Source organism: Electrophorus electricus, chromosome 5, assembly GCF_041902795.1.
Source record: "Electrophorus electricus isolate QZ-2024a chromosome 5, ASM4190279v1, whole genome shotgun sequence".
In the NCBI taxonomy this organism is placed as follows: domain Eukaryota; kingdom Metazoa; phylum Chordata; class Actinopteri; order Gymnotiformes; family Gymnotidae; genus Electrophorus; species Electrophorus electricus.
The window spans coordinates 26,676,222-26,688,856 of record NC_137501.1 but is presented as its reverse complement, the minus strand read 5'-3'; the positions used below and the strand labels follow the sequence as shown (position 1 = coordinate 26,688,856).

The 12,635-nt window shown below is 38.6% G+C and overlaps 2 protein-coding genes across 3 annotated transcripts; both read left to right on the top strand.

The window, feature by feature from the left end:
* The first annotated feature begins 139 nt into the window (after positions 1 to 139).
* Positions 140 to 3,756, top strand: LOC113583865 (ecto-ADP-ribosyltransferase 5-like). The gene is made up of 4 exons (XM_035529744.2): positions 140 to 525; positions 921 to 1,004; positions 1,362 to 2,077; positions 2,614 to 3,756. The coding sequence occupies exons 1-4, from the start codon at positions 523 to 525 to the stop codon at positions 2,711 to 2,713; spliced, it is 903 nt and encodes a 300-aa protein (XP_035385637.1). The 5' UTR covers positions 140 to 522; the 3' UTR covers positions 2,714 to 3,756.
* A 951-nt stretch (positions 3,757 to 4,707) lies between these two features.
* On the top strand, positions 4,708 to 8,711 carry LOC113583863 (ecto-ADP-ribosyltransferase 5-like). 2 transcript variants are annotated; one of them, XM_027020440.3, is made up of 4 exons: positions 4,708 to 5,421; positions 6,023 to 6,105; positions 6,659 to 7,377; positions 7,703 to 8,711. In XM_027020440.3, the coding sequence occupies exons 1-4, from the start codon at positions 5,292 to 5,294 to the stop codon at positions 7,800 to 7,802; spliced, it is 1,032 nt and encodes a 343-aa protein (XP_026876241.2). In that variant the 5' UTR covers positions 4,708 to 5,291; the 3' UTR covers positions 7,803 to 8,711. The 2 variants fall into 2 exon arrangements, with proteins under 2 accessions (XP_026876241.2, XP_026876242.2); XM_027020441.3 differs by lacking the exon at positions 4,708 to 5,421 and adding an exon at positions 5,557 to 5,843.
* The last annotated feature ends 3,924 nt before the right edge of the window (positions 8,712 to 12,635 follow it).

The window sequence follows — 12,635 nt, the reverse complement described above, 5'->3', positions numbered from 1 at the left end:
TGAGTTGCAAATGATCCTAGGCATTCGCTGCAGGCCTGCCTCAGCTGAGCAAAACCAGCATCCTTCTTCAGAAAAGACTCTGAGCTCTAATAAAAATTCAACTTCAAAAACAATAACAACAGGGGACACACAGTGCAAAATCTGTAATCCAAAATTTGTACAAATTGCTGACACAGTATTCCAGAGGACCCCTCTGTATAGCTGCATGTTAACTCTCTTTTGACACACACCAGCCCCACCTTCCCATGTTTCCAGCTTGTCCAGCTTTGGCCATTCTTTCAGCCTTTCTCACAAGCCCAGATAGTATGATAGAAGCCCAGATATATTTGGAGATTTCCTGCGTTTCTCTCTTGCCTTCCTGAGGAAGCTTTGATTCCAGGAACCTGGCACTCCATAACGGAGCTTTCTGTCATGTTTTTCTGTAACTCAGTGGGCATTTTTGCAGACCACTGTGCTGTACTGCAGACCGCAACTCTTCTTACAGTTTGCTTTACCACCAGGAGGAACTGAAACAGTTTAAATATGGTAAGTGACTTATTTTGCATTCTACCCTGCATATACACTGCTGTTTGTGGGGAAGTCTCAGTAACCAGCTATATGCGAATTCATGGTTATAGTTCTGGTTGTTCCTTAAATTTTAAAATCTATATATTTAAGTAATTTGTTTTTAATGATGAAGTATTTTCAAAACAAACTTTGTCACATCCACTTTGTGAAAGTAGGCATTAGCAATCAGATTTATATTAGTAAGCAAATATATTTTTATTAAATACAGCTTTTCATAACATTTATTGTTTATTATGATACTGCTATGTCTGTTTAGGCAAACTGTCATTAACAGTACAAACTACTTTGTTTTCTCACATTGTTTCTGTTTGAGAACTTTAATTGTGCTTATTTCCTGTGCTTGTTATGACTAGGAAAAGGCGAAAGGACTTACTACCAAAGAACATCAGGGTGTCAGCCTGTTTCTCCTGGTATTTTTTGGTGTGCTCTTAGAGAGTGTAAGCACTCTTTTTCTCTTCACTGCGTAAACAACTATATATATGCGCTCTTGTATAATGTTGGCAGTTTTCTTTCCAGAATTTAAATGTCCTCTGATAAGAATGCAGGGTCTCATAGAATTAATTCAAATATGATATTTTATTATGATCAATGTTTTGATGAACATGTCATAGCTTAGATTTTAACCCTTAGCTTCATTGCTCAAGAACTGGAGATCACATTGTGAGTCTATCTCAATAGCTAGTGGAGAGTGAAGAGTCTGGATGAAGGCTTGACTACATGTATATTGCAATTCTGATTCATCTCTTACATTTTCTTCCTGAAAATTATGCATCTTTGGTCATTCTGTTCTGCAGCTGTCTGCAGAGGTGAGAATCCTGGATATGTCTCCCGACGCTGTGGATGGCACCTACTCGGAGTGTCGTGACAAAATGATGCAGACTGTTACAAAACCAGGTGGCCTGTTACAGGAAGAGATTAAGGCCAATAAAGATTTTGCAGAGATGTGGAGAAGTCATGGTGGAACTTGTGAGAAGCAAATTTATGGGGGAACATCATATCACTTGGCTGCTCTCCAGGCTTATGCGAATTCCAAACCGAAATTCCGAAAGGTGTTTAACGAAATGGTTCAGACCAAAGGCAAAAACATCACAATTTATGAAAAGGAATTTCCCTTCAAGTCCCTTCACTTCTTATTGACAGATATCATACGACTTCTTAACAATGGCACAGTGTGTTCACATGTGTACTTTGGCACAGTTAAGACATATCGTGGAAATACTGGGTCCAAGGTGCGCTTCGGAAAGTTCCTCCAGGCCAGTGTCAAGAACAGCTCTGAGACGGAAGTGATTGAGTCAGAAGGGGAAGGCACTCTGTTTAACATCACGTCCTGTTCTGCAGTGAACATTGAGATCTACACATGTACTTCAGAGGAAATTGAGCACCTTATTTCTCCAACAGAGGTCTTTGTAGTGCAGAGTATAAAGGAAGTTCAAAATGAAGACGCCAGTTATAAAATAATCACTTTAACACACTCAAGGTTTCAGAGCAATCATGACTGCTTCTTTCCAAGGTAAGCCATGGAGATTAACTATAGTCAGTTGCAAAATATATTTTTTAAAAAGCTTACCCCCATTTTCAGTTCCATTCACAGTTCTATAATTTTGCAAATGAATTGAAAACAAGATGCTGAGCTCAACCATCCAGTTGTTTCAAACTGTACTCTGAGAATAAATTAATTCTGCCCAGATTTTTGCATAGAAACACTGAACTCTGGTAAGAATGTCACTTATGAATATGACATTAACATGTCATTTTATTAAATCTGTTCTGCATGTCCTATAAAAAATTCCCTATTCTGAGATTTTGTCATGCAACATATACTATGGAAGCTTTTTGGATTTGTGTCTTGTTAGCAGCAAAGGACTTCCTGCCATTACAGAGCTTGTCAATAAACTCAGAACTCAATATCAAGTAAGACCTTGGTCTTGGTCTTAGCTGCCTTAGTTTAGTTGCCTTGTAGTGTTAGTAGCCTTGGTTTAGCATGGGACTCATTCTTAACGCTCCTGCCTCTAACATCTACTTCTCTCTCATACTTTGTCTCTCTAGTTCTCTCCATGGTGGATCATCCAGGCTGGTGCTAAGCTCAGAGGTTCTGGCATTGATGGGAACCATTTTAGGCCTTTTCCACTTCACTGTGATGCAGTGACACACACGCTCTTCTAGACACAATATTACAAATGCAATTATGAACATATTCAGATAACAAGAATGAAAGCAAGTACAAAACAGATGGAGAAATTGTTACATTTCTTAATGACCTCTTGGGTTGCATTATTACAGCAGGTTTTTACATGGGGAACCCAGGACTGGCATTGAGAAACCCTAAAACATTTGACTTAAAGTCGACATTGGTGAAAGGGTTCAATGGAAGGGTAGCAGTGTGTGTTCAGCTACAAACTATCTGCCATACAAATGTACAAAATGCTGTTACTCTGACGTTTCTGTAATATATTTTATTATGTCCTTTGCCTCTGAAGAAATAGATTTTTTTTCTACATATGAACTCTCTGTCCAAAAATATCAGGCTTAAATTTGGACAGATCATCAGTTGATACTTAAAAGGTAGAGCATTTACTCAAGCATGTGTGTCATGTTATAAGGGTGTGTGTATTGTGGTATTGTGTGTTCTGTTGTAAGTGTAAGGGTGTGTCTAAAGGTGTGTCTAAAATATGTTCTAAAACATAATACCATAGAGAGCCAGCTAACAACTGGAGAAATGTTCTTTTGCAATGTGCAAAATTATTGTTTCTTATTTCTGCAACTGAGGCTTTTAAAGTGCAGAGTATCATGGTAAAAAATTATGACAATTATAAAATAGTAACTTTAATACAATTGCGATTTCTTAGCAATCATTACTGCTACCTCTTTCCAAGGTGAGCCATAGAGATTAACTATAGTGAATTGTAATTATACATTAGGGTGTGTTGGTTTATTATTTATTAATTATAAATTAGGGTGTGTTGTTTTTGATAAGCTCATGATTATTAGTTTCCCTGATTTGAAGGGATTTTAAAAATTTGATTTAAACATTTTATTTTTGAGCCTCTATTTCACATTTTTGCAATAGGCAGATTCTGCTAACAAAATGTTCCAACTATACCTTCAACTATACTTCAAACTCTGTCATTAGAATGAATATTTATATGCTCATAAAAACGTCTCTCTTTAAACGTCTCTGATTTAACAATTGACAGTTTAAGTAGTACATATTTTTTAACTCTTTTGAATTTACCTAATAATGTTATTGGTTTAATCTATTGTTATTAAACTAAATAATATTTTCCATTCAGGGATTCTCCATATTCTGCATTCCATAGATTTTGCCATTGAGTTCTATGTTAATGACCACTGTTCTCAGTGGCTGCATCATGGGAGTCGGGGCAGGATGGATATTGTGCAGAGGCATAGAGCTCTGTGACACTGACAGAAGCAAACTAAAACAATGACCACAAAGTGGGACTGTGTTAAAAGCGGGTCATGACTTTTGCTCAATGAGATGCCACATTCAGCCATGATAAGAAAAATCAACAGAATCATACATTAAATATGACACAACTTACATTTCACAATGACAAACCACATATATGCTAACTGGAAAGGGAAAAAAAACAAAACAGTTTTGTTTGCAAAGTCTCCTTTGCAACTGAGCTCTGTGATTCTTGCACTGATGGGGTCCTTTTTGAATGTTTCCCTCTGCACTTTAATGGAGTGACTCACCCACATTCATATGTAGTTACATACAATATCACAAGCTTAGTCCAATACACAATTATCTAACAGGGATAATAGTTGGAGAAAACCAGCCAAAGCAGTTACACGTTACATATTACAGCGGTTCTTTTGGCCTAATCAAGAGAAAGTCATTAGTAGCCCTTTAATTATTTAAAATGTAAGACCTTAAGTTGAAGCAGTTTGGATGTTTAGTTAATGTTGATATAAAAACACATAGAGCAATATATATTATGTGTATTATGGTGTAATGGGTCCCAATTCTCTTCCAATGACTGCTCATTTCACTGCAAGCTGTCATATGCAGAGGCCTAATGCATGTAACATATTATACTATTAGTGACGCATCGATTTTGGCCAGGTTTAGATGTACCAGGAGGAATGTAATAGTCAAAGAAGGGTTTTGTGTGAACATCTTATAAATATGAACTGTAATAAGATTACTGAGGTACAATACAAACAACACTCAAGCATATTGAGAAAATCTCTGACAGGATTTCATGTATTTCCAAAGCTAGATTCTTACTGTATATGGCTTTGCAGAATATATAGTTATACTTTAATTGCATTAAATAACACAACATAATTGTAGCTTTTCTATACTAACACAATTGTAATACCTCTAAATCTAGTTTTCTTTAAGAAGAATGAAAAAAGTGCATATTATGAAACAAGGAATGCTTTGTATGAGTGTGCTGCTCCTTACGGAAATCGCAACACATAATTAACAGCAGCACTCATAATGCTTGGTGTTCACTGATAGGAAAAATGGCCTGCACAGCCAAAGGTTGACAGAACTCTCTGGGGTATTTCCTGAATAAAACGATTGTGAAAGCTCTCTGTCTGAAATGTTACCTTAAGGAAATGATTGGGGCAAGGACTTCTCCCTAAGCCAATATTTAATAAGATATGTTCAGTTATATTCTTTGTAGTGTCCTGAACAAGCTTTCTATAAGTAAGCTCAGCTTAAGCTATGGTGGTCTGTTTCCCCTTAAATGCTGGTCACCCCAACCTATAAAGTAGTGGGAGCCAGGGAGCTACTGGAGAAGTGCCCACACTTTTATATTGTGCTGCAGTGCACAAAATGTTCTTTTCCTGGACACACAAGCCTGAACAGAGTCAGAGGCAAGTTTTGATACTTCTTTTTAACATTGCCAATTTTATGAACACTCTAATCACACATTTTCGTTATATCAATTAATGTTGATGCAATGATTTTAAAAATACCTAAATAAAGATATTTCTTATAGTCTACAGTGGGGTTATATATCATTGCTGTTTTCCCCATGTGTGTGCATTAAAACTGAATAACACTTAGTACATTCACAAAGTAATAGTCTTAATCAGTGGCTAAATGTGCTAGCTTAGTACAGACATGCTGCCAGCATGTTATTTAAAACTTGTTTACTTTAGAAAACTCAGCCCCAGTTGCTGCTTCCCCTCCTCCAAGGTTTTGTTCAGTGTCTCCCTCTGGTGATCACAAGTTGAAAATAATTTTCTGCTTTTGTACAACTTTTTCATTTCCTGAACTGCCATCATACATGAAGGTCTAGAAATAACTTTATCTTTCTTTTTTACCACTACAGGAAAATCTTGTTCAGAAATATCCAGCTCATAGAGCTTTCAACAGTAAAATAATGAGAACTGTCCACACATCTGGATCCATTTTCAGCATTATGTGTTAATAACTTCAGATCTGTTTGATTCCTGTGATTTTCCTTGGCAGAGCTGGGTGGATCAAGTTCTGTAATGGGAGCTCTGAGTCTGAAACTGTTTCTGTGCCTTTTCCTTATTGTGGTGTCTCACGACGTAAGTCCACTGCTTTAATGACTAAGATTTGTAACACTCTTCCCGAGTGCAAGATTCTAGATCTCCATTTTGCTGTGTGTTCTTTTTATGCGGTGCTGTATGTAAATGTAAATGTTTGTAAACTGTGTGATAATCCTAGTTCCAGGCAAACGAACAATTCTGATAACCAGTTGCAGTGACTATTTTAGCAACTTGTCACAAGAAAAAACTTGCTAGATTTGTAATAAACTCCCGAATGGTATATTCATATTCATTTTGTAGTGTTTCTTGTTGTTTTCCATAATGTGTGTATATACACACTGATTTCAGTTTAAAATGAAAACTGAATTACAGATCGAACTGAAATGCTCCAGTCAGTCTGGATTTTGATACATTGCTTCTCATGATTCTCCTGGTCTCTTAGACAAATTGTATCTCCTTCTTGCATTCTCCTACACATTTGTTTTTGAGCATCTTCTGTAACATGGCCTCTGAAAGATTGACTGAGTGCCCATTGGCTTTTTGTTTTGCATAATACCATCCCTTTGTCTTTGCTCATCATTCTATCCTGCAGGTGACCGCAGAGGTGAGAATCCTGGATATGTCTCCTGACGCTGTGGATGACACCTACTCGGAGTGTCGTGATAAAATGATGCAGACTGTTATAAAACCAGATGGCCTGTTACAGGAGGAGATTAAGGCCAATAAAGATTTTGCAGAGATGTGGAGGAGTCATGGTGGAACTTGTGAGAAGCAAATTTATGGCGGAATACCATATCACTTGGCTGCTCTCCAAGCTTATGGGAATTCCAAACCGAAATTCCGAAAGGTGTTTAACCAAATGGTTCAGACCAAAGGCAAAAACATCACAATCTATGAAAAGGAATTTCCCTTCAAGTCCCTTCACTTCTTATTGACAGATATCATACGACTTCTTAACAATGGGACAGTGTGTTCACGTGTATACTTTGGCACAGTTAAGACATATCGTGGAAATACTGGGTCCAAGGTACGCTTCGGAAAGTTCCTCCAGGCCAGAATCCAAGAAAGTTCTGAGACTGAAGTGGTTGAGTTGGAAGGGGAAGGCACTCTGTTTAACATCACGTCCTGTTCTGCAGTGAACATTGAGAACTACACATGCACTTCAGAGGAAATTGAGCACCTTATTTCTCCAACAGAGGTCTTTGTAGTGCAGAGTATCAAAGAAGTTAAAAGTGAAGATGCCAGTTATAAAATAATCACTTTAACACACTCAAGGTTTCTTAGCAATCATGACTGCTACGTCTTTCCAAGGTAAGTCATGGAGATTAACTATAGTCAGTTGTTACAAAATATTTTTTTAAAAAGCTTACCCCCATTTTCAGTTCCATTCACAGTTCTATCATTTTGCAAATGAATTGAAAACAAGATGCTGAGCTCAACCATCCAGTTGTTTCAAACTGCCATTACAGAACTTGTCAATAAACTCAGAACTCAGCATCAAATAAGAGCTTGGTCTTAGTCTTAGTTGCCTTAGTTTAGTTGCCTTGTAGTGTTAGTAGCCTTGGTTTAGCCTGGGAATCATTCTTAATGCTCCTGCCTCTAACATCTACTTCTCTCTCATACTTTGTCTCTCTAGTTCTATCCATGGTGGATCATCCAAGCTGGTGCTAAGATCAGTGGTTCTGGCATTGATGGGAACCATTTTAGGCCTTTACCACTTCACTGTGATGCAGTGACACACATGCTCTTCTAGACACATTGTTAGAGCCAGCTAACAACTGGAGAAATGCTCTTTTGCAATGTGCAAAATTATTATTGAGAAATTCTCCTATAAGTCTCCTCTAGTTCTGCAACCATCATCATCATCATGTGCCTGTGCCCTCACAGAATATGCAGTTGTCCTTTGATCCCTTTCAATACTGCAACAATACTGCTACAAAACTAACTTTTCTCTACTAACAATCAGAAGCAAGTGGCTAATCAGGTTTTCTTCTAGAAGAATAAAAAAGTGTTTATTAATAAGTTGTGTATGTTGCATCTGAATGTGCTGCTCTTGGCCAAAAGCATTGTATTAAACACTTAATTAGTATTAAAGATACTACTACCAATAATGCTGAGTCTTCACTGATAGGTAAAAAGAGCCTGTAATGTCTAAAAGGTTGCTATAGTTAACATGAGGATTACTGTGATTTGACTACTCAGATTTATTTAAGGAATATTCTAATTAAAATATAACGTTTATATGGTGTTGAACACTTTTGTTTTTGTTTCATTCTTCAGTTCTAAATTTCATACCAGTGGATACACTGACCAAAATGAATATCATTACTACTGGTGTCGATGTTCCTACCAACACAGTCTATTTAAAAACCACACATATTTGGTCAAAGTATTCCTTCCTTTTAATTAAACAAGTGCTTAATTGACTTCTCTTTGTGTTGGATGAAGAAAATTGTGGAGGTGACCTCCACCTTTTCCTCCACTTTATTACTGTGCTCCAGGTCTTCGGTTTTCTCATCTTTCTCCTCCCTTTGTATGGTCTCCTGCCAAAGCCCTGCTTTACTTGTGAAGTCAGTTTTGGCTCTGTGTCTGCTGTGTCTCATGTTACATTCTTTCAGCAAAATAATCTCTGCCTCCTCCTCCAACTTTGTGTCTCCAGTTTTTTTTTAACCACTACTTACTTGAATGAAACACTATTTTCCCCAATATTACAAATCTGGAGCTCCGGATTCTGATTCTTATAGACAACTACATTCTATGGAGTCTATAATGAGTAAAGCTTAATATGGATAAAGTTATTTTCTACAGGAAGCTAGATCCCTGAAGGATAGCTGGTGACTGTAATCATGTAAACTAAAGGACCGAAGGCATCTCTGGCTTAATCTGTTCAAAATTGCAGCTTTCCACTCTGACCACTAAACACGTAAGCCTCAACATAGGTCTCACACCAGACTGCATTCAATTTCAGTAGTCTGCATAAGGTTCTCAAGAGTTTGTTAAAATTAGGTGTGTGATTAAGCTCAAATACTCACAAATGCTAAAGTGTTGGCCCCTCAAAAATAACTGAGTTCAAATGTTAAAGCTTACCCTGAAGGTATTATATTAACCTTATAATATGTAAACTATTCTAGAAAGACTTTTACAAGAATTCAGAGTGACACATTGAAGATGTTCAGATGCCAAACCAGCTTTGTGAGGGCTTAAACTCTCTCTCTGCTATGATGTAATCTCCTTAATGCACAAATAATTTCATATTTTTGTTTGCATTCCTAACATATTCTGCTTCATGGTGCAGTTTTAAAACGGCAAGAAAACTGAAAAAAGACATTCTTGAATGTTGTAAACACAGTCTTGGTTCAGTGTAATATTAACAAACAGATCAAGTCTATTTGTAAGAAAAAGGCAAAGACCTTGAAGATGACATTTTATATTCAGGTCAGTCCAGTCTTTTTTCACTCGTGGGTTCTCTATCTGTGCTATTTGTTTTTAGAGGAGCAGTTTTCCCCCAAATCCATCACAATCACTCCCTGTTTTATCAGCCTCTCCCAATTTTAACAGCCTTTCTAACTGTTTACCCTCATTATTGTGAATTATGTAGCAACTCTGAATTATAGTGATATGCTTGTCAAATTAAAGGTTTAATGTTGATGTGATGTCATTTCAAAGAAGTCAGTCAGTAGATTGGTTTAAAATTATTATTACATGGACCATGGACGATCACGGAGCCCACCCTCCGGACTAGCGAGTGCGGATGAGTCGCTGGCGAACGAGCTGAACACATTCTTCGCTCGCTTCGAGGCTACATCTAGCGCCGCTAATGCTAACAGCGCTTACGCCAACAACGCAAATGGTGCTAACGGCGCATGTGCAGAGCCCACCATACGCCACCAGACGGTATCTGCGGGACAGTCCTCAAAGCCTGCGCAGACCAGCTAGCCCCGGTATTCACAGACATCTTCAATCTCTCCTTGATGCTCGGTATCGTCCCATCCAGCTTCAAGCGTTCCACCATCGTTCCCGTCCCGAAGAAACCTCGACCCTCCGGCCTCAATGACTACCGCCCTGTTGCCCTCACATCAGTCGTGATGAAGTGCTTTGAAAAGCTAGTCAGAGATTTCTTCACATTTTCACTGCCAGTCTCCATGGACCCACTGCAGTTTGCATACCATCACAACCGCTCCACTGATTATGCAATTGCACATCTGCTCTACACCACACTGACCCACCTGGACAAAGGGAGGGGTAATTATGTTAAAATGCTGTTTGTCAACTACAGTTCAGCATTTAACACTATCATCCCCTCCCTACTCACTACTGAGTTGGAGGGTCTAGGACTGCATGCATCCCTGTGCGACTGGATCTCCAACTTCCTAACAGACAAACCACAATCAGTATGAGTGGGCAACTGTGTCTCATCCACTCTCACCCTCAGCACTGGAGCTCCTCAGGGTTGTGTCCTAAGCCCTACTCTACTCTAGCTCTACTCACTGTACACCTACGACTGCACAACTACTTCCAGCTCCACCATCATTGTCAAGTTTGCTGATTATACCGTCGTCATGGGCCTGATCTCGGACAATGATGAGAGGGCCTACCTGGAGGAGATTAAACACCTGGAAAACTAGTGCCAGGAAAATAATTTCCTCCTAAACATCAGCAAGACAAAGGAGCTGATCGTGGATTGCAGCAAGAAGCAGGAGCGGCACTACCAACCTGTGAGGATCAATGGAACCATGGTGGAGAGAATAGACAGTTTCAGGTACCTTGGAGTTCACATCTCGCAGGACCTGTCCTGGTCCTGCTCACCAAATCCCTGGCAAAGAAGGCTCATCAGTGTCTTTACCACCTCAGATGCCTAAGAGACTTCAGACTGCCCTCCAAGGTGCTGTGGAACCTTTACACCTGCACTATTGAGAGCATCTTCATTGGAAACATCACAGTCTGGTTTGGGAACTGCACCGAGCAGGACAGACAAGCACTCCAGAGGGTGGTGTGTTCAGCAGAGCGCATCATTCATACAGAACTTTTTGACCTGCAGACCATATATTGCAAGCAGTGCCAGACCAAGGCTAGGAGGATTGTGAAGGACCCCACCCATCCCAACAATAGGCTCTTCTCTCTGTTGAGAAGCGCTTTCGCTCCCTGAAGACCAAGACAGAGAGACTGAAGAGCTTCTTCCCACAGGCCATTCAGGCCCTAAATCAGGGAAACTGATAAACTGTGGGGACCACCACCACCACCATGTAACTGTAAATATTCAATTGTAAGCTGGAACTGTACATTGTGTACATACATTTATACATACGTACATACATATCCATATATACAATGTACATTGTGTATATAAACATATTATACATATATTGTACATACATTGTTAATATATTTGTGTGTGTGTGTGTATATATATATATATATATATATATATATATATATATATATATATATATATATATATATATATATATATATATATATATATATTTATTTATTTATTTTTTTTCCCCCTATACACCCCCGTTTTTTTCTCCTGTTTGGACAGAGCCCTCTCAAACCATTTCACTGCAAGTTATACTGTGTATGACTATGTATGTGACAAATAAACCAAACTTGAAACTTGAGATACTCAATACTAAAGACAATCCCTACTGTGACTATCACCGAAACCAACAAGCTCACATATGCGACAGCAACTTGAGATGCTTGGCTACAAGATGAACACCATCATTAAGGAGCAGTATGACCTCCAAGGAGAAGGAGGTTGGAGGCCAAGATAACGGCCACATGGAGAGAAGTCAACCAACTATCAGAAATGCAGAAAGGCACCATAAGGCACCTGAAGGTACCTGAGAAGTGACATAATTTCCGCCTTGACATGGTCCATGACTAACTGGCTGAAGAAGCTGACTGCACTCCTTGAGCACCTGGCACCACTAATGAACCAACTGCTAATGGATGGAACCCCCCAAATGATTAACTGAAGGCCAGACAGTCCTGATCCTAAAAGACCCCCAGAATCTACCAGGAAATGAAGAATTCAGCCCTAGGGTGGTTCTTCAGGCTGAAGACAGGCTGTTCAGATATTTCTTTTTCTTACAGGGACTTCTCAGATATTTAAAAAAAAAAAAAAACATTTTTAAATTATTATCTTTAAGTAATGTATTCTTGAATAATAACTATCAGCTGAGAATTGTGTAATTGTGTTAGTTATTGACAGATGATAAAATGAATTTGGGAGTGATTTGGGAGTGAGCTTAGACAATCTGACTCTTTTATATATGTTATCAACATCCTATATCACTTACCTGAAAAGCTGAATTATTTAAACTGGTAACATTATTCATTATTTACACATTAGCCGCCGGAAATATAAACGCACCTGTGCTCAGAAAGAGCCATAAAAAATACCCACCTCCCTTCATAATTAAAAGGCAAATGTGTATGTAAGGACCAATGGTCTTAATTACAGATCCTGCTGAAGTGTACTCCCCAGCCGAGTAACTACTTCTATCAGGGAGGATCTTGAGACGCCTGTGTATCACCTGGCATTACTCTCACGTTTCTAGTCA

What these genes read in the sequence shown, in the direction of transcription:
- LOC113583865 (XM_035529744.2), top strand. An exon ending in TTGGTGTGCTCTTAGAGAGT is followed by an intron (nt 1,005 to 1,361) that starts GTAAGCACTCTT and finishes TCTGTTCTGCAG; the next exon opens with CTGTCTGCAGAGGTGAGAAT. An exon ending in CATGACTGCTTCTTTCCAAG is followed by an intron (nt 2,078 to 2,613) that starts GTAAGCCATGGA and finishes TTGTCTCTCTAG; the next exon opens with TTCTCTCCATGGTGGATCAT.
- LOC113583863 (XM_027020440.3), top strand. Translation starts at nt 5,292, where the DNA reads ATGCTGGTCACCCCAACCTATAAAGTAGTGGGAGCCAGGGAGCTACTG. An exon ending in TTATTGTGGTGTCTCACGAC is followed by an intron (nt 6,106 to 6,658) that starts GTAAGTCCACTG and finishes TCTATCCTGCAG; the next exon opens with GTGACCGCAGAGGTGAGAAT. An exon ending in GACTGCTACGTCTTTCCAAG is followed by an intron (nt 7,378 to 7,702) that starts GTAAGTCATGGA and finishes TTGTCTCTCTAG; the next exon opens with TTCTATCCATGGTGGATCAT.